The sequence below is a fragment of the Chlamydotis macqueenii genome, chromosome 1 (assembly GCF_036417535.1).
Source record: "Chlamydotis macqueenii isolate bChlMac1 chromosome 1, bChlMac1.mat, whole genome shotgun sequence".
Lineage (NCBI taxonomy): Eukaryota > Metazoa > Chordata > Aves > Otidiformes > Otididae > Chlamydotis > Chlamydotis macqueenii.
The window spans coordinates 43,999,759-44,027,722 of NC_141556.1; the positions used below are offsets into that span (position 1 = coordinate 43,999,759).

The following is a 27,964-nucleotide window of genomic DNA, read 5'->3' on the forward strand; positions in this document are numbered from 1 at the left end:
TGAAGAGATCAAGTGACTAATACAGATACTGCACCTGACGTAGGATGGCTTCCTTGTTCGCCAGTTCATTTTCCAGCTTATCGTTCATGTCATGTATGGAAGTGGATTCTCTCTGTGCACTGAGGTAGCGCTTCTCCAGCGTAGTTATTCTTTCTTCCATATCTTCCTTTTGTGCCATTGCCTAATGTGACAAAAAAAAAAAAAGCCATAAAGAACCATGCAATTAATAGGCTACATAATTTTATACCAGTTTAATTTTCATGCTAACAGTAGTCAGGGATGTAAGGTATGCTCAGCAGTATTTTTCTATTTGAAAGAGACTATATTTCCTTTGGAATTTGTTGTAACTGATATGTAAAGCGGTAGCTGTTGAGTAGAGCAAACAAATAATTCTCACTTTTTGCATATTTTTCTAGTTTCTACATTTTTCAGTGCAAAAAACCAGCAAACTAATCATTTACTTGTTTGCTTCTTAACGGTGACATGTCCTGAAATTTCAGGAAAACAAGCGACCACAACTTTGGATACATAACATAACCATAACATATGGGTATGCAATCCGTACACGTTACCAATAAGGATTTCTTTAAAATCTTGAGCTGTTTTTATTCCTGTATTACAAGCTGGCCTCACTGAAGTCAATAACTGTAATTTAGACAGATTATTCATTAGTCTGTCTATTACATTATTTATTTCTCTTCAATTAATTTTAGTGAAAGCAGAAAATTTTATTAATTTTAATAAAACTGTCCGGCTCTTGAGAAGACTTATTTGTCGCCACGTAATCTTTCACAATGAAAATATTTACTGATGAGCATGTCTTGCTGTTTGTGTTACATTACATTATGAAAGCAGTGTTGAAGTGAGATTATTTTTCCAAGTAAGACACAATGAACACATAAATTGATCCATACAGCTAATCCTAAAGTGGACCATATCCGGGTGATCCTTTTGCATATTTCTGGGAAAAAAAAAAGCAAACCCATAAAATAGTAATTACGTATGTAATTAATTAAAAACACACACACAAAAAAACCCCAATAATTTGTCCAAGTTACACAATACCAAACTACCCTTCTTGTTGCAGCCTTGGGAGGGCTATCTTTTGTGGCTGTATAAAATAATGAAAACAGGCACTTCCACCTTTACAAACAGCTTTTGCAGCAGATTTTGCACTGATATTTGGTAATTACTTTATATGCAAACGTATTAGTGGCCACTTTGCTTAGAAAGTGACCTACATCTACATGACCAGCATCTCTATCTAACAGAGTTCATCTTAAAAACTTTAAATGGCTAAAAACTTGTCAGAATGCCCTCTAGTAATGCTATAACACAAAGGAGTTGGCCTTCCTCCTATTAGAGTTGCACATATGCAGACTCACTTTTACGAATATGGTTTTATAAAGAGATTTCTAGTACTGTTTCTTAACATAAATTTTGTGTACAATGGCCTTTATCAGTGCTCAACTTTTGCCTCCTGGATTCATTGGCCTCTATCAGTTTGTATTTGGTATCACAGGAACAGCAGTCAAGAAAGAGGAGGTGAGTGTGGTAAACTTCTTACCTCTCTAATGTCTCTCTGATATTTACTGTTCATTTCTTCTGTTTTAATTAGCTCCTTTCTTGCAGTCTCTGCTTCCTGCTCCACCTCTCCCACCCGGGAAGACAGCGCAGCCAAACGCTCCTTCATTTGTGCCATTTCATAGTTTTGCTTTTCCAATAGTTCCTGAAGCTCAACAACTTGACTGGCTTCATCATTTGAGTCTATGGAGCCATTGGATAGGCGCTGTTAACGAGATGTAACATAATTTACCTTTTAATGTGGACTCTATCTAAAGAATTTCTAAAACAAACATTATTTTTGAAATTACAAAAGCAACTAGGAAGAGAAAAACACAGTAATTTTCATGGTAGGTAATACAGATGTAGTTATAAAAAATTGCAAAAGATTACTATTAATTCATGTCAAGAGATTCCAGAATTTAACATCACATAGAGGATTAAATGTCTGTAGAGCAGAATACTATACAAAAATAGCTTTAGTTTGACATTATGGCTATTCAAGTACAGATTGCAACAATACAACTCCTAAAAATCACCAAATCGCAGGTATATGTCATAGCTAAACTTATATAGCATTTAAACTTAATCAAAGTTTATTTCATTTGCAAAGCAGGCCATGCTGCAAACAGGAAACAATACTAATAAATCACAAATTCACTGTACCAGAAAGTGCTTGGAGTGTGGACAACACACTGGTTAAGTCTACATTAGAAACAAGTAATTTCTAAAATTTTTTTTGCTGAAGTAATTTGTGTGCTGCTGAAAGCCCTGGCATGAATATAGCTGTAAGGAAAAATATCAGAAGTCCAGAACACCTTATTGCATTTGGAATATGATCACAGAAATATGATTTATATTGCAAGTAAACATTTTCAGGAAAGAAGTATTTTCACTAGGAGAACTTGCTGGCATTGCCTAATTATAATAGATAGTCACATTAACTTTTTCCAACATAGGCTGACCCATGGTTTCATACAAATTTAATAATCTCATGTCAAAAAATAGGCAAAAAGAACAATCAAAACAATTTCATTTTGACCTGTAACATGAAAAAATAAAACCAAAGTAGTCCAACTTGTCATCAAATTTCTTGACTAGGTTCAATTTTACTGCTTAAATTTATATTATGCAACATGGGAACAAAGTGTTTCACTACAACTGTCATTTAAAATAGGTTACGTATCTCAGAGTATAATGCAGGAATATTGGTCCTAAAAGGTGCTTGTTGTCGTCCTTCAGATTGTAGGGTGTATAGCAAGGTACATAAGAAATAATCCTAGCAAGATCTGAGAGGAAACCAAGCTTGCTTTTATTAGTACTTCTGTATTATTATTGTCAAAATATATTTATACAGAAAACTTCTAGCCAATTCAAATAACATTACATTGTTTAATGGCTTTAACCACATTCTTTCCTCAATCGGCTATAAAATGAACCCAGCTCAAGACCACCTGCCCTTCTGTGGATCATTGAATAAAATTATTTTATTCTAAAAATTCATTACATCCAATAACTCAGTTCCAAAATTGCTTTCTTTATACTAGTTAATTATATTATCTTGACATTTTATGTTAGCTGCTAAACCCTAATTGATCTACTTTCAGGATACCATAATAAAATGACAATAGCAATTTAAGAACTTATTTACACTCAGTTTGTTGTTTGGAAAATGTTCAGTTTTTCTATTTGAATCAAAATCCCATTAATATGCAGCAATCACATATGTAAACAAAACAGTACTCAAACAGCATAAAACATTCTAATCGTCATACTTTATTTCATTGTGAACATTTGAAATAACTCTTTTTACCTATTATTATTATTATCTCTTTTACAGTTTTAATCTCATACAGCAATTTTAGTGGCTGTCACAGATGAACAAATTTTACCATGCATTGAATATCCCATAAAAGATAGTCCATCTGTCTCTATCACATTTACTTACTTAGACCGCAATGCTGTAGAAATGGTATTACCATATATTCTTGACTTCATATTTTTTGCTTTCTGCAGACACAATAGATGCAGACATTGCAACATGTGCATGCCTCCTACACACATCATAAGGGTCTCTGCCCTCTTCCTCTGCCCTCTTCCACAGGTTTCTCAGCCAGATGAGAAATCTGGTTGGAATCCACCTGAAAGAACTAATACAACCTCAGATGTCTTTCCCTGGGCTAGTTCAGAGCAAAAAAAAAAAAAAAGTAAATGAGCAACTACATCTCTACCCAGCAATGGAACACTTGCCTTCCTCATCACTGGAAAGAACGAGGAAAAGAGCAACAACAAGAGGAACACTTGCTGTGGGGTTTTTTTTTGGTGGTATATCACCATATACCAGATAAATAACTAAGAAATCACAGTGCATAATAAGGGTTTCAGAGATACTCGTACTTCATAAAGAAAGCTTTTACACTCACCCAAATACAGTGAGCTAGGAGGAGAAACAGAAAGGAGATGAAATAATCGTGAAGCAAGTCCGATGACAGTGATGGTATTAACTACAACAGAGGCGGCATATCACGGAGTAAATCAAAGTTCAAAAATATCCTGTAGGACCCAGTGCCAGAAAGGGTAATACGGATTAAACTACAAATGTCTGGGAGGAGAAAAAAATCTTTGAATTACTTATGGTCTGTGGAAGTAGAGAAGGGAGATAAATGTTCATGTTCCCTACTGCTGAAAAGTATGAAAAGGAAACCAACATCCCTGGTATCAGATTTTCTTTTTTTCAAGATCCAAAAAGCACAGCAGTAAGGCAATCTGTTGCTTGTATAGCAGCGTCAGCAGGGAGGATAGCAAGCTGGAGTGTTACACTTAACAACAAATCCCCTCTAGACCATTGCTTCTCTTCCCTATTCTCACTGCCATGAAATAATAAAAGGAAAACCATCCGTAGACTGGTTTACTAGTGAAAAACAAGAACAATGGTAAAAGGAACACCAGGAGAAAGTGTAAAAACAAGATTAACCCAGAATATTGTAGCCTCTGTTAATCCATTTCACATCACCCTTGCAACTCAAAGCCTTGGCAAAAATACTGAGTGCAGGAAGGGAAGTACACTTGAGTTTAAAAAAAAAAGAGTAAGGACACTAGACTACAGCAGTTAGCAAAGAAATTACAAAATTGCCCAAGGCTATTGACTGCAAAGTACTTCTACATTTTATTTTAGAAATAAAATAGTCAACAATAGTCAATAAATTAGTCAACTATATACGTGGCAAAATACACAGAGGAATCTAATTTTATTAAGGCAGACACCAAGAACAGTAAAAAGCAACTCAAATGAGATTTTCTCTAGTTGTAAACCATCTGACATAGATATGTTTGGTATAAATACTATCAACCAGTAATTAATCATGTATTTTGTGCTAGAATATAACCTCAGAGAGTGGAGTGCTGAGAAGGTAAAAAAAAAAAAAAGTATTTCACAGTGTTACCTCTAAATGATCAGCAGTGAATATAGGATTCATTTCCTTGATAAAACTCCTCACCAGTGCCTCTCAGTTTTGCTAGTACGGGTGCAGGTGATTCATGTGATGCTCATGTACATAAGCATTTCCATGCCTGAGGACTAAATAAGCTCGGTCTAAGCACAAAGTCCCTTTGAATAATTGAAAGTAATGTCAAAATTCAGAAGTCTGGTCTTTTAGAATTCCTAGAACAAGCTAGTATTTTTATGGTGTAAGCACTTTTTAAACCCTAAAAGTGTGTGTGTTATGTCTACCCTTTACTAAGACACACTCTGGACTATTTTCTAGAGGAGTACTAGCAAGTTCATTGCACCATAGGTCTCTAGTGTCAAAACTGAAGTCCTCACCATGTTCTCAAGTCAGTATAACGTCATTGTGGGTTTTTAGAGTTCATGCTGAACAAATTTCTCTCAGGCTCTCCTCTTAATGTTCAAGGCAACCGTCTGCGTTAGTTAAGCTGGCTACCTTTGGCAAATAGCATAACACGTAAGACTTCCGACGCTATGTCACAGTAGAATTATGTCAGAATTGAGTTATCTTTAAAAACATGAAAACTTTTGTTAAAAACACCCTTTTGATTATACATATTTTTCTTGATATGCAACATAAAATCTAACATTAAAACAGCTTTTCAAAAGGTCTGCATATAGTAAGTCCTATTTGCTAACTATAGGAAGGTTCATTTGCCTATATAAATATTGTAAATATACATAAGCAAAGACCACAACTTTATGCAAGTTCTCTCTGATTCTTACAACCTGTCAAATCAGGGTGATTACTTTCAGTTCTGTAATGGTGGAGATGATCCTTCCAACCCAGAAAAGCTGGTCATGAAGGCCAGATAATCAGAGGAGAGACAGAAATATTGTGTACTTCTCAGGTCAGATAAGTTTATCTGAATTCTGTAGTACAGAAATAATGAAAAGGAAGCAAAATAATCAGCAAAGGAAGCTAAATTATACCCATCACTTGACTTCATGAAAGCAAAAGTTAATGCTGCAAAGGGTAATGTTTATTGATGCTGTTTGAGATGTAAGAATAAATGAATAGCAAGTTACCAGAAGATGCTCTTTACTACAGTGTAGAGTTCTTCCACCCCCATTCCATTCAAATGCCTCATGCAAAAGATTTAAAGGAAAGTAAACGATATTAACACAAACATATAGCGATGTGATAGCCCAATCACAAGTGACAACTAAACACACAAAAGCAATGTGATCATCACCCATATAATGAGCACACAAATCAGAACATGAAAAGCTATAAAAAAAAAAATAGCATTACATCTAGCTGTCACAGTCATTTCTAAGTGGTTGCTTGCCTCGTTATGTTTGAAGGCTATGCTACTTCTCTAGGTTGTTCCACATCTTTTGGTTTGTGTCAGGCACTAATCTCATAATCATTAGAGGTCTCCCCTTCAGTTACTCTGAATTTTCTCCAACCTCTAATCAACTACCGAAGCCAACATTCTCTCAACTGAAATATTTCTTCCCCACCCCAATACTGATGTAAAAATAGCTGCCTTCTCCAGTACTTTCATCTCCAAATATCCTCACTTTCTTGCTCTTTCTACCAAGCCATCCAAAGACTACAGCTTTTATTATGCTTTAAAGATCTGGAATAACTCCACTTCCTGATCAGCTTTCGGCTCTTACTCTTCTTTCTGACGCTTGTAATCATCTGTTACACTTTACTCATTTTTCAAAATAGGGTAGAGGAAAAAAAAAACAGTTTACTGGTGAGCATTTTTCTTCTTGTTGCTGGTCTCTTCCAGAATGCCTGCCTATTTCTCCTTTATACTGTCAGAAGAGTTTCTGAGATCTTACACAGGAGAGAGAAATCAGTTCCCGCTTCTTTACTATAAGGGCAAGTTAGCTGCCCAAACCAAATTATACACACAAACCTCACTCCCCATTTGCCTTGACTAACTCCTTTTTCTTAGTCATCTCACCAGCCTCTCATTAGAAACGAGTGGACTGGCAACTCCTTGCAGTAAATCATCCAGCAAAGGTCAGACAGCCAATGCTGTCAGCTAGCACAGTGCTTGAAGTGTAAAAATCCCCTGCAAAAGCAGTGAGACTTTTAAAGCAGCGTTTTAACAGGCTTGATATGTGGAAGTATATAGGGATTTCTATTACATGAAAAGGAAAAGTCTTTATGACTGAAAGACAAATTAACTTATATGAGACAGATAAAGAGCTGATTTCTTGAAAAACTAAAGATCTGAGAAGTCTACTGATTTATCATATAATAATGCATAAGTAATGTAGCTTTTCAGCATAATAAAATCCCTATGCTACAGTGTTGAGCACTAAGTATTAATAGTCACACAGACATACTCAACTCTTAAGCAGAACAGTACTTACAAAATATTTGTCTAGACTCTTTCAGAGAGAATATCGCATACTCTCCCAAACTTACTTCTTGGATTCATGAAGACCTCTAATCCCAGGTGCAGCTTGTATCCCTTTTTCCTTACACTCTGAAAACTCCTCACTTCCCCAGGCTGTCAAACCGTCAATCTACATTAAGTCCCCCTCAGCACATGTTTCTTTAATTAGCTTTATCAATGTCAATCCAGAAAGGGATGATTAGAAAGCCAGAAAGATATCTGCACTGCTTGGAAACAAACCCGTCATATGGTTATCAGATGTATTTTCCATCTGAGCTGTATTATTTCTCTAATTCAGAAGGCGAATGCTTTGGGGCAAGGATCATGTCTCCCACTATTTTTTACACATCATGCATTCTGATTGCACTCAGCAATCCAAAAAGTCCTTACAGCAAACTTTCTATAAGTTACAAACATCCCTTTGATGGCTGGTGTTCAATCCTTACTAAGTCCTCTCTGCAACTGGTGCTTCTGATGAGGGCTATGCATGTCCTGCCTTCACTCCATTCTCTGCCGTTCCACTATGCTGCAGGTAAAAGGAAAGATTTTTATCTACTCCTTCAAAACAAAGGAGCACGTGTGATATAAATTTATAAGTAAAAACTGAAAGGGCAAGTTTTCTTCTGCAGTTTTCTAGAACCATACAAAGTGATTAGAAAATCTCAAAATAGTCAAGTTGAAAAATTGAACAAATTCTGATGAATCACTGCTCTGAAAGAGATCTCTTACTTTTATTATATTATTCTATTTTAATTTTATTTGATCTGCACTCGGAGCTTTTTAGTCCACTGTGTTTGCTTTGGCAAAACACCTTTTACTCTTACAGGATACAATGTCTATAATTGCTGTCAAGATTTTAACAGATTTTAGTATTTATAAACTACTGGCATTTGATTTAATTATTGGAATATGTTAGTGAGTAAGAAGACAAAAAAGCATTTTAAAGCAAGCTGAATGTGAACTGCCTGAGGTATATTATTAAGCAAAATACCCCCAGGTGTTTAATACATGTAAAAAGTAGTTACATACAACTCTGAATTCCTCATGAAATATACCATTATTTACTTAGGAGAAAAGGGTCTTTGTTGCACCAGGACTATCAGAGTGTTTTACTTGTCCTGGCATATGTGTCTGTTTCCAAATGCCTAAAATATTCTATTTTATTATTCTATGGGGAAAGGAATAACTATGCTGGTAAAACTGCCCTTACTATGGGTATGACCAGTGTGGTATATTTGTTATAAAAAGTTGGTAAAAACGTAAAACTAGGTAATGAGTTTTAATGGTGCAGTTAAGTATCTTGGAATAAGGAATAGTTCCTGTAATTAACAGGTTATAGGTATCATAGTGACATAAGAAATATTTTTTGAAAAGGCACAGTTCCACACGTAACAAAATAGAACTCTGAAAAAAAACCCCTTACATAGGAGTAGTCCCAAATATTTTTTTTGACGAATTTTCTCTAAAACATCTCACAGTGTGGAACTGAGAAGCGCTAGATTAACTGCATCATTGGTATGCCATAATATCCTTATTTTCTTTTTCCTTTGAAACTTTTCTTACAGATTTAAATAATTAATATTATTTCATTATTTCACTTAAAAAAATTATACTGATACATGGCAAAACAGCCATGTCTGGGGTTTTGCATATTCTTTGATTACATACATGTTAATTGTTTCTCATATTTAGTACTTGTCTTTGTTTCATTAGTTTTATCACTGGAATATTTTTTGTCTGAGTTATCTATCTTAAAATTCCCCTTAGACTTCATACATGAGAATTGGCCACGGAGTTTTCAATGAGAAAGACTTATGCCTTGCTTCATCATCTCATAAAACTGCTTTTGTATTCAGAGTTCTGAAGCAACTACTTAAAATATTACCAGTTTTATTGGGAATTAATATATTACTGTTGGAAGCCTTGGTGTCTCAATCAGAGGACAGTGCTTGTGAACATAGAATTTTAAATGGAGCTCTGGCTGCCCTGTAATGCAGAATCATAGAGACAGCCACCTAGCCCGCCACCCTCTCAGCAGTGTATCCTGTCTCAAATGTAGGTTATTTCTCCTAAAAATCCTAAAAAGTTTCCAGTTCTTGAGACTCTTTGACTGACTCCCTTTATAGCTGAAGCTACATTTTATGTATTTGAACATAATAATTCTATGTTCATTAGTCTTTTCTTCTCTAGGCTTTCAGCCCACATTTTGAAAATTCTTCTCAGAGTTTATATTTTCTATATTTCTGATTGTTTTTATTGCTGTCTTCTGAATTCCCCTCAAGACAGTCCACATGTCTCTTCAGGTGTGGGACCCAAAGCTGGGTACCAGACTTCAGCAGAAGCCTTACCAGTGCCGAGGAAGGTCCAGGAATATTTCACGTCCTGCAGGTTCCAGTTCTGTTTAGCCATCCCATCATGGCATTTGCCTTTGTATTGTTGATTCATGGTATTTCTATCATTCTCATTAATCCCCAGATCCATTTCTGCAGATTTATTACAAGCCTGTTTCCCATATTATATAGGTGCTATATTTGTTCATTCCAGCCTTCCCATACCTTGTATGAATTCTTAAAAAATAACTATGAAGTTTTATCAGAGAGCTCTTTCCATACCAAGAGATTAAGTTTATTCCTACCGGGGTTAGGACCTTACCTCTGTCACTAGCAATCACATCAAGCTAAGTTATCTTCAGTGTAGGTCCTACCATCTGAAAAATTCTGCTTGTTGCTCATAAGACACGTAATCCATTTCATCTTCCCCCTTTACGATTTACAGTAGAATAGTATCTGAATGGGTTGCAAGTTTTTCCTACTGCGTTGCCCCATTAACCACCTACATGTATGAAATTTCATGAAAAATCATATGCTTCCAACCTAAGGGTTGTGGTCAAATGCATCTGTGGGCTTCCTTTTTTTAATCATTCTCACTAAAGTAGAAATGCACTGGTCAAAGACACTTATGCCTTTACATGATATCGTCTATTTTTGCGCATCAGCTCCTGAGCTGAGAAAACCAAAGATCACTTGTCAACACCACTTGCACAGCCACTCTTTCATCTCCACAATGTATCTTTCTTTCTGAGCTATGAAGCTTATCAAGGACTCAAGGACTGATGAGAACATCAATCCTTCTTGTTCCAAAGCTTCATCATCATTTTGGGTTTGCTTAGGATAAACAGTCTCCTGCAGTATTGCCGGTGCAATAATTTGAGGCAGCAGATGAATGTTGGTAGTCCTTTACTAACACCGTGCACTCAAATTTCCCCACAGGTAAATCAGGTGGAGTCAACAGACTCTGCTCATACTGTTAAGAGGGGCTTATTTGTTGTCACTCAGTGCTGGCTGTTTCAGATGGGAAACCATCAGTATTGAGAAGTGCACATAAGCTACGCCCCTGCCGAATGCCAAGCTCCTCCTTCAGTTTTTGTGCCACTGCAGAGCTTCATACCTGCCCAACTTTTTTCCTTTAACACCCCTACACACATCCTCCATTGATATCATCTTGACAGCATCTCTAATGCTGTTCAGTCCCACCTTTGCAGCTTCTCTTCCTGCTGCCTAATAGATTTCCTAGTCGGCACTTCATTTGCTGGGAATTGTGTCTTTTCTGGCCTTTGCTTATGGAGAAATCAGGCTATCATCCTTACAGACCAAGTGAAAGACTGAGATGGTGGCAAGTGATGCTCAGTTGTCAGAGATCTAGGTAGCAGAATATCTGATAATAGAAGTAGTTGCATCTTAATTCCTATAGTAGGTGATCTTAATTTTTTTTGAAAACAATTTTTCAAAGTCCTTTAAAGCCCTTCTGTTTGTGCATGTTGGCCTCTTTGCAAATTTCTGTATTTGCTAGCTTTTAAATTTCTCTTGCCTAAGTGATATAGCTTAGAAGCTTTATTGTTGTAGAGCAGAAATTTTAATGTACCTAGTTGAGGTTCCCACTACGAAACACGGGTGACCTTACCTGTTCAATGACCTGACATCCACCTGCCAATGAAAGCAACTCACAGTGCAATCTGCAGTCTGTTCCAGGCACAAAAAGCTAGACCCAAGAAGCTCCTTTTTGCTATTTCATTTTGTTTTATTTTAAATCAGGATAATGCCATGTTGAATTTCCTAATACTTTCCTAGAGCAGATGTCTTACAAAGTTTGGAACTTTGGAAAACCATAATCAAAAGCCATTCACTCTTTCTTTTCTTAGAATTTTTCCTTTGTGTGTTTTTTTTTCTTTTGTGAAGTAATAAATATTCATAGTTAATTCTTCTTATTACTCCTATTTTACCTTTATTTTCTTTTAAGAAGTTTCATTTATACTTGATAATGAGTCTCCATTTATGATTACACCCTGTCATCATTAATAAACTTCTATTTCTTAAAGATTAACTAGCTTTATTTCCTTTACTGCTTATTAAAAAAAAATACTATGTACTGAGCCACTGCTTTATAGAAATCAATTTATGGTATAGTTGAACAATTTCTTTTTAAACCATTTTTTTTGTCTTATAAAAATACACATACATAAACTTCTTTCTATAAAATGTATAAACTCATTTTAGTATTCTTTGATTTTCAGGTTCTGGAGTCGTTTTTTGTAACTCAGTTTTCACTATTAGCTATTTCATAATTTTGCTATCAGTGTAGATAAACAGACTAATGCAACTTCGGTCATATTGTTTTAGTTATTGGCATAACATTAACTTTTCAGTTCTCTGGCAATGTCTCATTTTTCCAAGATTTTTTCGAAAAAGAAAATGAATGTCCCAGAAAAGTTCTTGGACTGTTCTTTCAATCCTCTTGAGAGGAAGCAGCTTAAATGTATTTAGCAATTTCTTTCAGCACCTATTCTAAGTTGCAATAATGCAAACTATTTCTGTGTTGCTGTACAACGCAGTCAGATTATCTTTTTTTTTCTCCCAAGAGTAGAGTAATCATTCAGTATTGATACTACAAATGAACTGAAATGTTGACATCTTTTTCCTAAATACACAAGAAGTTATTCCAGCTTCAGAATGGATGTTAAATTTTGACACAGCTAAATCTCAGAAAACAGTCCAGTCTTCATGTTTTCCATGTTAGCCATGCTGGCTAACTCTTACTGTGGTTAAGTTTTACCTGAGGGATCCTCTAATTGACTACACTGACTTGAGTTTACCCGTTCTGGGAACTTAGGCAAGCTCTCCTTCGATGTTTGTGTAGACTTACCACATGTGTATCTTCCGGGAAGTCCAAGCAGATAGGCACTATTAATACAGTGACTTCCTGAACGTACTGCTTAAGTTTTACCTATATCATTGTCGTGACTATCAGCCAAAAAGCGGAAACCTAAAATGGAGGATCTACTCAAATTAACTGACACTAAACTTTGATCTCCTGTATTACAAGAAGATGTATACCATTACTTCATAGCTTATTGTTCTCCATCCCTACTGCTGAAGTTGGAGGAATATTTTCTCAACAAATGCTTAAATTGTGGGCTTAAGCTGAAGTATTTTACAACGTGGGGACTTCACAAACTAAGGAGGATTTGATGGCGGGCACTAAGGTGATAGTAGAAAGGTAGAGACCAGCTAGTGAAGAGGATGTGAACTAGAGTGCACTGGTTGATCTGGTGTCCATATAGCCTCCTGTTAACTTCCTATCTAGTATGCCTTCATTACTATAAAGAGTAAAAATTAGTAAGCACAAGCTTTTAATTCAGTTTAACAAGACCAACTTAAATTGTTTAGATTATAAAGCATAGAAGTTTTCTGGACATAATATTCTAGAAATATTTCATAGAAATGATAATAATGTGTTACTTTGGTTTTCATTCCTCTTTCATTAATGTTTAAATATGCAGATTTCTTAAAGGACAAATATTCTTATTTATACTTTGTTCTTCTTACAGGTAATGGCTCAAAGCAAAAGACATAGCTTGCAAAGAAAGTGGAAAATTAGACATTTTTAGCTAAGTAGTGTGGTGTATTTAAAAGCACAAGTGAGTGGGATGTTCACTGTTTTAACAGAATTTCACAGATGTGTCAAAGAGTAAGATTTTGCAAGGAAAAGGAAAGCAGCTGAACAGTATTTATTTACTGTTTGATTCTCAACCACATAGATTTCTCAAAGAAAAATATACACATAAACCACAAAATATTAAAATTAATGCTTGCAGTGCAAATGTGCCCTTGTAAATTGGATTGACTATAAAATAAATAAGTAATGATGTGCATTATTTTTTATAAGTATGATTTATGCCACAGTTCATCACATGCCATTAGACAAAAAATGCACAATTAGAGATCCAAGCAGAAGCTCTACTAATTTCAGCTGTCTGCCAAATGTTACGTTACGCTTGCACTTTAATTCAATAACTGTAACGCAAGAGAGGAAGAAATGCGACTTGCTTTTTACCAATCTGTAAAACTAAGGCTTAGAAGAAAACCTTGTTTCTAAATCAGACATTCTCTACCTTTCTTTCTCTTACAGACTTAAGCAGCAAACACAGCCTAAACTCTATATACCTATTTCATATTGAAAGACTGCAAAGTAAGTGAAATGCTTTTCACTTTTCTCTATATGAACATGGACACAAATATGAAGAATATTTATAGGTAGCACAGAAAAAAAACCCTACTTTTCCTAGTTTTTAGGTCTGTCTCCTCCTCTTACGGACTACTTTGGCATTCACATTATTCACATTACAAAAATCTTACACCTGATTACTTCTCATATTGATTGTGTGATCCAGTGAAAACTAACATTTTATACCTTTTCATGAACCTTTTGCCCTGGCTCCACTCCTTCAATATGTTCTGATTCAGCAGGCCCTTCACCAGCCGCCATTTTCCTTTGAATGTGTGCATTTTGTTCACGCAAAGCTACAATCTGCAAAAGAAAGAAAATAAGCGGTCAATACACATAAGTAACTCAAAACTACCAAGCAGACAATTTGTTAAATATATTAACATTTTGATTCTATATTGGCCATTTGTAGTATTTGCAAAATTATGTCTATACATGCAGAAAAATTTTAAAAAAACAAATACATATATTAATAATGACTAAAGGCCATTATGGATACAAAGGAACCTAAAAATGACAGAATAGTCAACATTGTCTTGTTTTATCTTCTGTCCTTACTTCGTACTAGGATACTTTTTTTTTCCTTAGCTTGAAAGATGAAAGAGCTGTTAGGCATTGATTTTGTAACACTGCAAGACCAAGACTCATTCTTCCATAGAGAACACAACGGATGCCAAACTGGCATTACAGGGAACCAGTGCCAGAAGGCTGTGAATCAAAAAATGTAAAACAAAGTGCTAGTTTTCTGTCAACTTCCCATCCATTAGTAACTGCAACGCACGTTTTAAGTGGGTTTTGCTAAGAAAAACGTGTATGTAAAAGTCCTCTACTGTGGCATTCCTTCACTATTTTAGTGACCTGTAGACCTTATTGTATTAAAAATATTGTTTTATTTATTGGCAGTGCTATAAAAAATCTCATTCAGTTACTGGAAAATAAGCTGCTTTCTCTCTGACTTTGCAGCTTACTCTCAGACAATAAATAGGATGGAAAGATGGAAAGTCCTAAAAACTTTTTTTATGGCTATACTAGGATAAGTTGGAAGATTTGGCTAATAAAAAACATATTTATTTTGATAAATTGCACAGTTAGATCACTCTGTACTGTTCCGCTTTCATGAGCACGTATAATGAATGATTTCCTGAATGGATAACATTGTGTATTAAACACAGTAAAACACTGGTAGAATGTATAAATGCCAGTTTTGGAAAGCTGGTCTAAGTTTAAATGCTTCTATCACTGTATTGTGCCTGCATAAATCCTGAGTTAGAAACACCCTAAACCACTGTCTTGTCCTAGAATACAAAAGCATGCAGTAGGAGGGAAGATTTAAGGCAGTAGTACGTGGCAAGTGTATACAGAAGCGAAGATTTTGTGAGACATTTAATTTAATTTAAATTTAATTTACATTAAAATTTGATCTGAATAATTTAGTTTGAAAAAAAAATTTTTTTTTCTTTTTTTTTTTTTCTAACTTATATTTAATTTCTGATTGTAAAGATCATTTGAATCCTTTCTGACCAGCATTTGAGATCTCAGGGACACACCACTTTAAACAACTATTTCTTAATATGAACGTTGAAAACTGTTGTGGCATGAGTCATACTGATTCGCTGCTCATAGCCCTTGTAGAACTTGTGTGACTCTCCCTGATTTCAGTGCCAAGATCGAGACTTGAAGGCAACATTTTGCTTAAATAAGAGAATTAGGTCTGTCTTAAATAACAGTAAAAGATCTTGATAATCTCATTAGCATAGATTCCTTTTGTACACAGTAATCAGTAATTTAATAAGTACTTTTTTCTTCATAGCTTCATTCATTTCTTTTTCTTTATGGTTCAAACGGTTCTCAAATCTAAACTAAATAAATTATGGTTCCTACCAAGCAAAATTAGCCATCAATTAGTGCTAAAAGTGACTTTCAGGTAGATTAACGGAGATACTTTAAAGTGTATATTATAAAACTATGATTTATGGAGAGTAATTACACATCATGTGGAACAAACAAAATCACAGGATATGTTAACTGGCAGCCAACAATAGATCTGGATTTTCATATGATAGTCTTTCATTGAATCATTAAAATGCAGACTTCACTATGCCTTTATTTTGAATGATCACCTGTGCCTAATATAAATCCTTAATTGTCCCTTAGTTCAATAAGAATATTGTATACATATTACTGGAAATATTATCATTTAATCACATATTCCACAACAGGTTTTTTTTTTTTCCTTAGCCTCTGCTGGTCTTTAGGTATCCTAGGATCACCACTTTCTAAGTAAGTAAATAAATAATTAATAATAAAATGAAATTCAATTATTCTTTCAAAGTGAAAGGCAGATAAAAGAATACAATATCCTGTATCATTATTTTGTGAGATTCACTTGATTTTTGAATGTTTAGGAACAATTTCTTTGCCAAAAATCCATCACTGTTAAAGCTTATTTTTTCAATGGTTTTATCACTGTAATGAATGCAGAGTAACTATATACAGGAATGACACGGAGTTTGAAGCCTGGCACATCTTCAAAGTTTCAGCTCTAGGGTAGTTGTCAGATAACAGATCTAAGTTGTGAAGAACCACGCAGCTAACTTGCTTTCATACTTGTTCACTCTTCTTGATTTAATGAATAAATTAAGGTAGAATTAATGCTCCTAAGGAAGCACGGAAACTCTCCTGTGTCTTACAAATAAACATGAATTTTTACTTTCCGGTTTGTTGAAGTGAAAGTTTTTAAATTGCTATTACGCTCATGTTGATTACTTAGTTATTTCTAATTTAACTTGAACTTTTAATAATGTGCAAGTAATTTGTAAATGTGCTAATTTAATCACTGAGGAATTTCTGTAACTTTATGCACAGGTAGCTAAAACACGCCTGAATGGATGATGATGAAATAGGTGAAGGTGAAAACACAGATGACTCTGATTTTTTTCCTAGGCAGCTTCTGAATCTTCCTAACATTCTAATGACCATTACAACAGCAGACAGTGATAATAGCACAGATCTAGGTAAGAAAGTGACTATTCAATATAGATAAAACTTATTTATATTACTTTTCAGAAATACCTGTTTCTTATGTTGATGCCTTTATGTTTATGACATCCAACTTAACATATCTACCACAAAACATGTCTAGAGACAGCTTTCTGAGTACCTAAATATAATTTAACCCTCTAAGGTAATAATTCTTTATGTAGTTCTCATGTTAAGTTCTCTTTAGAAAAAGTAAATTGTAATCTTCTTGAGGATGAAGTAATATCTGCTAAAAATAAAACAAAATTTACAAAAATGAAAAGACAGATTAATAGAAAATAAGTGTGCATAAATACCATTGTAGTTTTTATCATTGTTGTACCCAAAACGGGGCAATCAACCTAAACGTTCAAGTGCAAGTAATATCTGCTAAAATATGATCAAATATATAACACATTCTTTTTCTTAGCAACTTCTAATTGTGGACCTCAAATTATTAGATTCCTTTTCTAAATTGCTATCACAGGCATTATTTTCCCATTTAGCACACTTCGACCTGGACCACAGTAACATATTTCAGCATGAGTCTAATCTGAAGTGAGCGTAAAATTGCGGCGATGCTAGTCTCTCCATAGCTAAGTCTAAAGTTAGCTTCCTGTCACCAGTCTAAATTTGGCTCCCTGCTAAATTTGTCAAGCTCAGTCAGCTGAACTGAAAAGTTGTTTTTTGATTGAGAAAAATAAAACAATGGTTATGAATTTAAGATTAAAATATAGAGAATTAGTTTTCTAGGTGGACCTTTATAACTTATATGGCTTAAGCCCATAAAAATATCCTAGAACCTAAAGAAACGCTCCTTTAGTTTGTTATCTTCTCATGGTCTTCAACATTCTTCTCACTTTCTTAGTCAGATTTTATGATTGACAAGGGACAATTTTATAACACTGAAACTTTTAAGAACTTCCATCTATTTAGATTCTGTTTTCTGGATTTCAAAGGTACAGAGAAACAAGTGACACAATTTCCAAAGCACCACTCTATCTTAATAATTCTGAGCTTAACCTTACACAACTTCTAGATTTTTATCTCAACTCTAATATCTCTTCAACTTTCCAAAAGCTTGGCTTTCTGAATTACAGTTTTTGGTAAACATCCCTACTCTATTACCAATATAAATTCCCTCCAAAATCTTAGTAGGATTTCTGTACATTATTTACAGACGTCACTGAACCATAGAATCATAGAATAGTTTGGGTTGGAAGGGATCTTTAAAGGTCATCCAGTCCAACCCCCCTGCAAGGAGCAGGGACATATCCAACCAGATCAGGTTGCTCAGAGCCCCGTCCAACCTGGCCTTGAATGTTTCCAGGAATGCGGCATCCACCACCTCTCTGGGCAACCTGTTCCAGTGTTCCACCACCCTCATTGTATAAAACTTCTTCCTTATACCTAATTTAAATCTACTTCCTTCTAGTTTAAAACCATTACCCCTTTATCCTATCACAACAGGCCCTGCTAAAAATTTTCTCCCCATCTTTCTTACAAGCCCCCTTTAGGTACTGGAAGGCCACTATAAGTTCTTCCCAGAGCCTTCTCATCGTGGTTTTTTTTTATGAAGTTAAGATTCAAGAGTTCAGATTCAAAATTAAAACTGTTCTTAATTTCCATAAATGACCAAATTTACATCTCATGTCTATACACCTGAAAATAGTAGCCTGAATTCAGGTGTTAAGGGAATATTCATTTCAAATATTAAAATGCACCATGGAACAGGGTATCAATACACAAGCCAAAACTGATCTGAGGAAGTACCTGATGTTATAGAACCATATCTATCCCTCATGCTGGTGAAAAAGAACAATGTAATAAGAAAATATTTTCATACTGAATAAAGATTGCACAAGACTATGAATCAGTAAGCAATCATATAAATTGCATCTATTTAGCAAGAGAAACAGGCTGATCACTATCTGTAGTAGGACACTAAGACAAATGAAAGAAATAAAGGATTCACACTATAGCTGCAAAAGCTACCAAAATGTGAAGGATAACCAAAAAGGAGAGGAAAAATCAGCACAGAAAAAATGGCAACATTTGAACAAGGCTCATTGGAGAAAACAAAAATAAACTGGAACACATAAACTATTCACAAAGATGTAATGGATTTATTCATGGTGCCAAGTCTCTCACAAGACATAAAATGAAGAAGGAAAAAGCATTTCCAACCATACTTCTACTTACAGCATTTTGCAAAATAATAATTAATTTAAAATTATTTGAGAGGTGTGAGGTCCAAATCCATTTCTAAACATACAAAATCCTAAACGACTGCATACCTCTGATGCTAAAACTTAATCAGTTCTCTACTTCTAATTGTTTGAGGGGCCATTTGTTACCTCATTACAGTTTCAGGCTTCAGATAATTAACTTTATTATGAAGACATAATATACTTACCTATAACAGCAATGAAAAGGAACTACCAATTTATTATACTTGGTATATTAACAGTTGCCTACTAGAGATCAATTTTTTTTTTTATTATGCACTTGTTGGTCTGTTTGGTCTAACGTAATTCAAAAATCTGTCTTACATGTGCAGAACTTTGGTCCTGTCTCTTTACTTCTGATAAACATACCTTGAGCATCTATGGAAAAGCTTTCATTAGATTTCCTAGGAGCAGTAATTGACTCACTGATGGACTTTCCCTCAAAGCACCAGCATTCTTTAACTCCTTACGGTTTTGTTCAGAGATGTGTGACACTTTGGCTGCTCTTTGCCCTGTGTTTTAGGCTTTTTTGTGTGTGTGTGCTGAATGAAAGGTGACTCCTACTTTGCAATCAGGTGTGTAAGTGTAAGTCTGAATTAATTTATTTTCTTGATCAAATGACTTTCAATCCAATAAGAAAGCAGCACATAACCTACAAAACACCAAGAAACTTGTCAGATATGGTTCAGATAGAAGATATAAATATGTAAGAAAATACTTTTCTGTTCAAATATTAAGATGAAATCCCTCCAAACTGGTGGGAAGGAACAAAATGCATTTCTTTTTCTGTTACTAATCACAGTCCATAAGTAGGGCTAACAATTCCAGGAAGGAAAAATGATAACTGTAGACAGGAAAAATTATTTTGGAATTGAAAGCTCAGGGGGACTTAGGGTTTGGAAGTCTGAGATGATCGTTGGTGGTGTTACCTGCTAAGGTTTGAGGTGAATCAGAGAATATTTACCAGTTAGGGACCATACAAAATAATGCCCTCACCCTCTAGGCTTTCCCTAAAAGTGTCCTGACAACCTCAGGGAGTTGTTGTTACTATCAATGTGTATCATAGACTGTAATTTAAAAGGATAGTATTCTGGGCACTTTTCCTAAACACAATAATTTCCTTTGCATGAAATCTTGGCTCCTGAGGCCTTGTTCCCAGTGCTGCTGTTCCGTAAAAAGTGAATTCTCCATACCTGACCCCAGCACAGAGCAGTCTACTTAGAGCAAAAACGCTAAGTTTCACCCTTTGGCATCCTGTATCACCCAGTGACTTAAGGCAGAATTACAATGAACTGAGCTGAAAATCTTGAACTTATCTGGCTGACACCGAGGATAACTGAAAAGCCAAAACGTTGAACGCTTAGATTAAAGTGGTTATCTGATTCCTTCTATAAATGTTGGAGAGAGAAATATTGCCAGTGGGTCTTCTATGTCTAAAATAAGTGGGATGAACGATGAGCATATCTTTTCTTCTGACTGAAGGGTAAACAGACGATTATGATGGCTAATTTTAAGCAAAATAAATACCATCAAAGGAGTCAAGAAATACCAGAAATAACTCAAGTTATGAAGTAAAAAGCAGGCCTGTAGTACAACATTATACACTAACCTGGTCCTGCCTACTTCTCAGACACGGTGAGGAAAACTGTTCCAGTTATCTTATGGATACATACTTCTATTCTCACAGTGTGTATACTGTACAGAGTACTGTACACAGTATGGTACAGACAAAAAAAAATAAATTTAGTTATATATTTCCAAAGTATATTGCCTCTGCATTTTAGTTATAGGGCCAGAAATGCACATACATTTTCTTGACATTTCATATATAACTTTTGAGAGGAATTATAATGGTAATCAGCATTATATATTGTCAGGATCTTGAATAAACAATACACTGCATTTCTTTCTCTCTGGTGGAGGAGAAACACAGTATGGGATGCACATACACAAAAAAAAATTGATCCTTTTATGAAACTAAGTAAAATTCAGGTATCATAAAAGGAGATTTTTTTTTTCATGAGAGGAAGGGCATTTTAACCAAACTAAGACAAATTATGTGAGATTTTACATGCTCCTGAGGGCAGATTTAGGAAGGATGCATCTCTTTCAGTTGGGGTCACCTGGATACCTGTTTTAAACATATTCCAATTGAACAGTCCTATTTTCAAACATGCCTAAAATATACACCCTGAAGAACTGGGGGAAAACCCTACATTCATACTGTGATGATTTAGCCCAAATCACCACGCAGTTGGTGACACAGGACACATACATATGAGTATTTCAAATGTCCCTGCATATTTGTAATGCTGCATTACGTGCTTTGGAGTGAGATAAGAAACTGAGCAGGAAAGGCAAAATCACCACATGGCATCTTTTGGCACAATAAATCATATTTTGCATGAAAGAAATAACTTCTAAGTTTCATCATGCTGTCACTTTTGCAGGATCTCAGAGGAAGCCTTACATGTGCCAAGCTACAGGGTCTTCCAGTAACCAGCAGGGAAGTGGATGTAACCACAGGCCCCGCATGATAGCTGTTGTTGGATCACAAGCTCTTGCGGTGAGAAGCAGAGGTACCAACTGAGTGCTAGCTGCCCCGAAGAGGCACACTTAGAGCATTTCAAAGGATCTCAGGATTAGCAGCTTGATTGCACTGCAGGAAGATCTATTTGAATTTCAATACGTAAAGCAGTGCACTGGCTTAGGTGGTTTTGGCAGAGATCACTTTGATGCTGCCATTTAAACTCTTGCAAGACTTCCTTTTCCAAATAAAAACCTTCATACTAATAAGCATGAATGAACCAACTCTATTTAGTCATCCACTAATGATGACATTCTTAGCCTGTCATAAAGATCAACAATGTTTTGTTTCCAGCAATCTATGAGATTAAGTCACAAATTCTCATTGGCTTAGTTTTCTCCACTGATCAAAGGAAGAGCACAAGTAGAGAGCTTGCATCATGTTTGAATAACAGTGATGAAACGTACTAGTGAGATGGTCCAGTAAAAAGACTACCAAAAGACCACCAAAGTGTTCCTGAAAATCCAGGGGGAAAGATGGTGTATGTGGCTCAACCACCTTCTCACCTTTTCTACACAACTGCCGACGAAAGTTTAAGATTCGCAAGCTTGTCTAATAATCAAAATTCCTTCTCATCTAGAGAAGTGTCTGACTTCAGTACATGGGATAAAGAAGAGATTAAGGCAAGAATTTTTTTTTTTTCCAACAGACAAGCAAATATAGAATTTTGGAGCTGTCCACATATAAAATGAAATTAATAAAAATACATGGAGGTCTTGGCTTGCATTGGGGGGGAACTTTCTTCCCAGAGTGGTAGCTAAAACCTCAGTATATTTCAGTATCTTAATCAAATAAACTGCATAGGACTGATGACTGGCTGTCTACAAAGCATTTGAGAGAGTGAATGCAAGCAGGATAGCATAAATACACATTCTGACTTCATAAAACAAACTTCTCACAGATCCATACAGAGTCTTTTAAAATAACAGATAAAAATGAATCTCCCTGAAGATGGCTTTAGTGCTGAAATGCTTTAGGTTTTCCATTCAGCAATGCAGGCTCTGAGCTCAGCAACCAGTTATATTTAACAGCGCAACTATGGACTTCCAGCTTTATTTTCACAACAGGTAGGAGCTGAAATAACTATGGGCCACACAGCATTGTAATCAACATTAGCCACACTTTGAGAGAACAAAAGAAAAGAAAAAAAAGCCTTTTCAGACTGCAAAAATAACTTTGGAAGGTGGGGAATGAAACCTTCAGCACTAACAATGCACTTCGGGCTCTCTTTGGGGGAAGAAAAAAACATAAAAGTGTTTTGGTTTTTTTAACTTAGTACTTTGTCTTCTCTCCCGTTCAACTACTTAAAACAAAAAGGATCAGACAAATGTGCAGGTAGGGCTTTTGTAGCACTCTGAAAAATTCACTTGTAAACTAAGTGTTCATGTCTGATTGACAACCTCAGCTAGGTTTATTTTATATTTGCCTGGATTCTAGTGTATTTTTATTACTATTTAAGTGGTGAGTTTTGCAGAAACTTTACACAATTGAGCCCTTTAAAGCATGTCCTGATGTGTCAAGAAAAATACTACTTTATTCAAAGAAAAAACCTGTAGGAGTTATGAGTAATACGTATTTTCAACATTTTACATCATAAATTCTTCTCTTCCTTCCTTTTCAAGATTGGTGACCTTTTATTAATGCTGCTGTTTAGCTTTCATTGCTATGGAGAAATACTCATTAAGGTGAAATCAACCTTGTGAAGGAGTCTTTATAACCCTTGGAGATTAGAAAGTAGCAGGCCTAATGAAAACAAATCTTGTATGTTTGTGCTATATGGAGTTTACAGAAGTGGAAACTGAAAAAGAATCTCTACGCTCTTACTCCTTAATGGCCAAGAAGCATTGCCTTGTGATTACTAAAAATCCAGCATCTACTAGCGAGCTCTGCAAGAGAACGTACATTCAGACTTACAGTAACACTTTTTAAGCTGATCAGAGGAGCCTTATAAAAGACAGTTGACTTAAAAAGTCAGGGGTTCTTTACCTTGTGGCAAACGGACGAGGTCGGAAACTGAGCTCCAGCCCTCAGTTACAGTTCTTTTATGGTTTAAGTAAGTCTTTACCTTCTATGCTTCAAGTTCTGTCAAAGAAAGCTAAAACATCTTGCTCCTGCAGCTTCTGGTATGTCTTGATTATTTTATTTTTACAATTTTGATGCAGGCGCTTCTCTCTGCGACCCTGCTTATATGTTGGCTAGCACTTTCAGGCTCTGGTTTCATGTCACTGAAGTGCAAATAATGAATGACAACATGCAAAGATGACTGGAGATGCTCTGAGTCTGTCGCAGATTCATAATTTTAACTGGAAGACATGAAAATACTAACCACACGTGTGATCTTTTACTGTTGGTTATTTGTGCTCATGACAACTATTGACAGGTCCAGGCTATCAATGTTTTATTGACATGCCTACGAAGGTCACTTCTGTTTGTGACAAGGGTACGGTGGTCCAGGGGTAGCCCATAGCTGTGGCACTCGGCTGGCTGCAGCAGGGGTCCGCTCGCAGGACCTCCTGCCGTCCGATTACGCCGTCACCGAGCCTTGACTCCTTCTGAACACTAAGTGCCTGGATCAGCAGTCATTTTTATACTTTAAATGTAATAATACACTAACATTTTTGTCTGGTAATAAGGCAATAGGATTTTTCAGTCTGTTTCACTTCATTATGAATTCTGAACCAAATTAAGTGTTACTGTGTAAATAACTGTCTTGTGCTATAGCACGTCGCCTAGAGCATGGGCCATTTATTTCTACGTTGTACTGGCAACACTTCGTAAGCAGAATAGGAGTCGTTTAAAGCAATTGTGTAGTTGCTATTATGAAAAAGAATATCTGTCAAGATTTCTCACAGAAGATTACCAGGTACATTTCAGTACGTTTTCTTCAGAAACCTTTATCTAAGAAAACAAAAATGAGCCACTTTTAATTTGTCACAAAAATTGTATGAAATATGGTACAGCGAAAACTGTCTTTTACAGAGACTAGCACAATGGAAAAATAATAACAAATATCAATGACATGGTTGCATTATAGTGTGTATTAGACACCTGCTGGCTAATTTCTCTTGCTTTTTTTTCTAACTAAGCTCAACAAAATAGTAGCAAAATTATTATTCTTTCATTATTACTCTCACAAAGACACTAGTAATGTACTCAAACCAGGATACAAAAGACCTAGAGTTCATTGGCAGTACAGGGACTGATTTCCAGCTGGTCAGAGCTGAGGATGGATTTGGCAGAAACATTACGATCTTCATTGTTTTCAACGAACAGTTATTGAAATATATATATATACTTAATGTGTGTACACATATATGTGATATGTATGATAATATATACACAGATATTTTATTTATATATACACAGAGACACACTCTGTGTGTATAATTATAGATAGCTACATATGTTCAGACATACAAACATATTTTTAGTATCCAGGACATTGAATATAAATAAAATAGTGTGCCTCTAGGGCTTTACGTAGTTGCTGTTAGTACATAAGCATTTAACTGATAACTACCCATGTTTAAGGTATACAATTCAGTTTGAAAAATCCTATTCAGGTTAAAATGAAGTATTTAGCACTGCAAATCCATTTTCCTCTTCTGATTACATTAATATATTTTCCATCTGAGTAAAAACAGTCTTCCCCAAATGAAATTCTGTATTCTTTGTCTGCATATTGTCACCTAAAGACTTTGAGATTGTTTAGATTTATTTTGACTGGACACATCTGTTATGAAAACCCCATTATTCTTCATGTGTAGTTTTATTACATTTTCCCATACAGTGTATCTGTATTAAAATCACCATCTGTGCTACTGATTGTACAAAACACGAAAATAAAACAGATAGATAGGATATGAGTAAAAATCCAGAAAGGAAATGAACCTTACCCTAGAACTACAACTAAAGAATATGAAAGCCCTAATCTGTATGCACAAACTGAAAAAAAAACAACTTAAATTTAACTCCCAGTCTGTTGAAATAAAATCACAGTAAAGTGAATGAAAATCTATATTTCAAATATTAAACCAAATGTAACCATTTAATTTTAGTCAACATTCTAACACTTTTCAATGACATTCTTACTGGGAGGCATTTTTTTCCACAGACTTCTCCAGTGAAAATCAAGATTATGCTGCTCACCGAAACAAGTTCTATATGTATTTTTAATGTTAAAGAACATTTTTTCATAATTGGAACTTCTAAAATAATGTTTTTTACTCTACAAATATTGCAGAAAAGAATCTTGACATGATAGCCATTTTCCAATGCAAAGGAATTATACACACGTATATTCTTATGTTCTTATTTTTCTTCTTTTTTTGTAACAGTGGATTCTAAAAGTGTTCAAACTACACTCTCCAAGTGTAATGTCAAGCAAGCTGATCAATTCTTATGGACTGAACTAAGTAAAACAAGCCCTCTACAACTCCTCTTGGAATAATTCCAACTATACAGTGATAGTCTCTATTAATATTAATTAAGATTATTGAACGTTTCCAGGTGCTGATACTTTCCAATTAAGATCCCAAAGAAGTATAAGTATTGAATTTTGCCCCATCAACCCCAAAATATCATTAACATTTTTGGATCCCAAGTAAAATTATTTCTACATTTATTTCTGTTACAGACATATGATGGGAACTTGTTTGCACTGACGTAAAACCTGATTTTAAAAATCTCCTGACATGACTACTTAGGTAAGCATTTACTAAGACACATCTGTCCTTTGTGTATCCTCAGCACAGTTTCTACTTCTATTTTTCTCACGAATATTTTATCACTAAGCTGTTTTATTGGCGTTAGCAAAATGGCAATAATTTTCTTCATGGTCTATCAATGACAAATGTGGAATTGATTTGTCGCGCTTGTGGACCTTGCTCTGTGTCTTAACAACGGAGGGCCAATACACACCTTTGAGTGGCAAACCACTCTTGATTCACGTTATTGCTGGCACTGCTCACAGACATTAGTTTTTACTGTCTTGCTAGTTAACTACCTTCTGAATTTGCAGAATACTCTTAGAGGTGCAGGTGCACTGTTGTGTAGAGGTGATCTAACACAAAGATACAAATGATACATTTTTGGTTCATATGTTAATAGGAATATTGATTAATAAATATGAACCTATTGAAGCTTAAAGATTATTTTATTTATTGGCTCATGTCATTAATTTAAATCTTTTATTCAAATGCAATGTGTAAGGCCTATTAATACATTTAAAATTTATTATGGAGAGTAATAAGCATAAAACATAATACCATGATCTTGTTATACTATTTAAAATCTGGTTTGAAAGTTAGTGGATGTAAATGTTCCTAACAAATAATGTAATATTTAACAAATATAGAAAATTGCATAATCATTCCAAAGAAGCACATTAAACAAATGATTAAACAATATATTGCTCCAGCAGATTAAAAACAAAGGATAATGGGTTTGTGTTTTGCATTTTCCTCAAGATAGATGCACAAGAAGATTGTTAACAATAAAGAATCAACAAGACTGATTCTTGCAGGGAAATTATCTTGATCCACATGAAAACTCATTTGACAAATGTCAAATGACCCTGAAGCTGATACAGACAGAAAGATAATCAACTATGTTCTTAAACCTGAATTTATATCTTCAATGCGGAATAAAATGGCATATATTTAAAAGTTTATGAATACCAAAATAACAGATCAAAGAAAAGTGATGTATTCATGCGGATGTCTCCTGAAAGGCCCTGTGTACATACTGTGAGCAAATTAAACATTAGACATTAAAATTTTCACTGATATCCTTTGTACAAGTAATAGTGAGCTGTACACTGCAAATTAGCCAAGCCTGACTTTAAATATACGCTATGTTCTTTACTTTAGCAAGTTGGTGTGTTTAAAGTAAGGGATTTGCTAAGGTAGCCTTATGAAACCAGGGCTGGTGAGAGTTATATTCCATTGATTCGTAAGCTCCCTAAACAGGCTGCCAAATATATGACGTTAAATCCAGTCTGAAATTATCCCAGTGTCTAATCTCATGCTGACTATGAACAATCCCTAAGCTAACCGCAGACAAATAACCTTTCAGTTTCATTAATCTCCTGGAGTTTTCAGGTGTGTCGGCAAACTATTGTGAAATTCGCTCACCCACA

At 35.1% G+C, this 27,964-nt stretch overlaps 1 protein-coding gene across 1 annotated transcript in view; it reads right to left on the reverse strand.

Annotated features, from left to right (window-relative positions):
* PPFIA2 (PPFI scaffold protein A2) overlaps positions 1–27,964 on the reverse strand; it is a 332,013-nt gene that overhangs the window by 69,108 nt on the left and 234,941 nt on the right. Inside the window, exons 7-9 of the mRNA XM_086749863.1 lie at positions 14,179–14,295; positions 1,568–1,789; positions 35–181 (exon numbers count right to left, since the gene is read on the reverse strand). Of these exons, the coding sequence (XP_086605989.1) occupies positions 35–181; positions 1,568–1,789; positions 14,179–14,295 (486 nt within the window). The remainder of the gene's footprint in view (positions 1–34; positions 182–1,567; positions 1,790–14,178; positions 14,296–27,964) is intronic.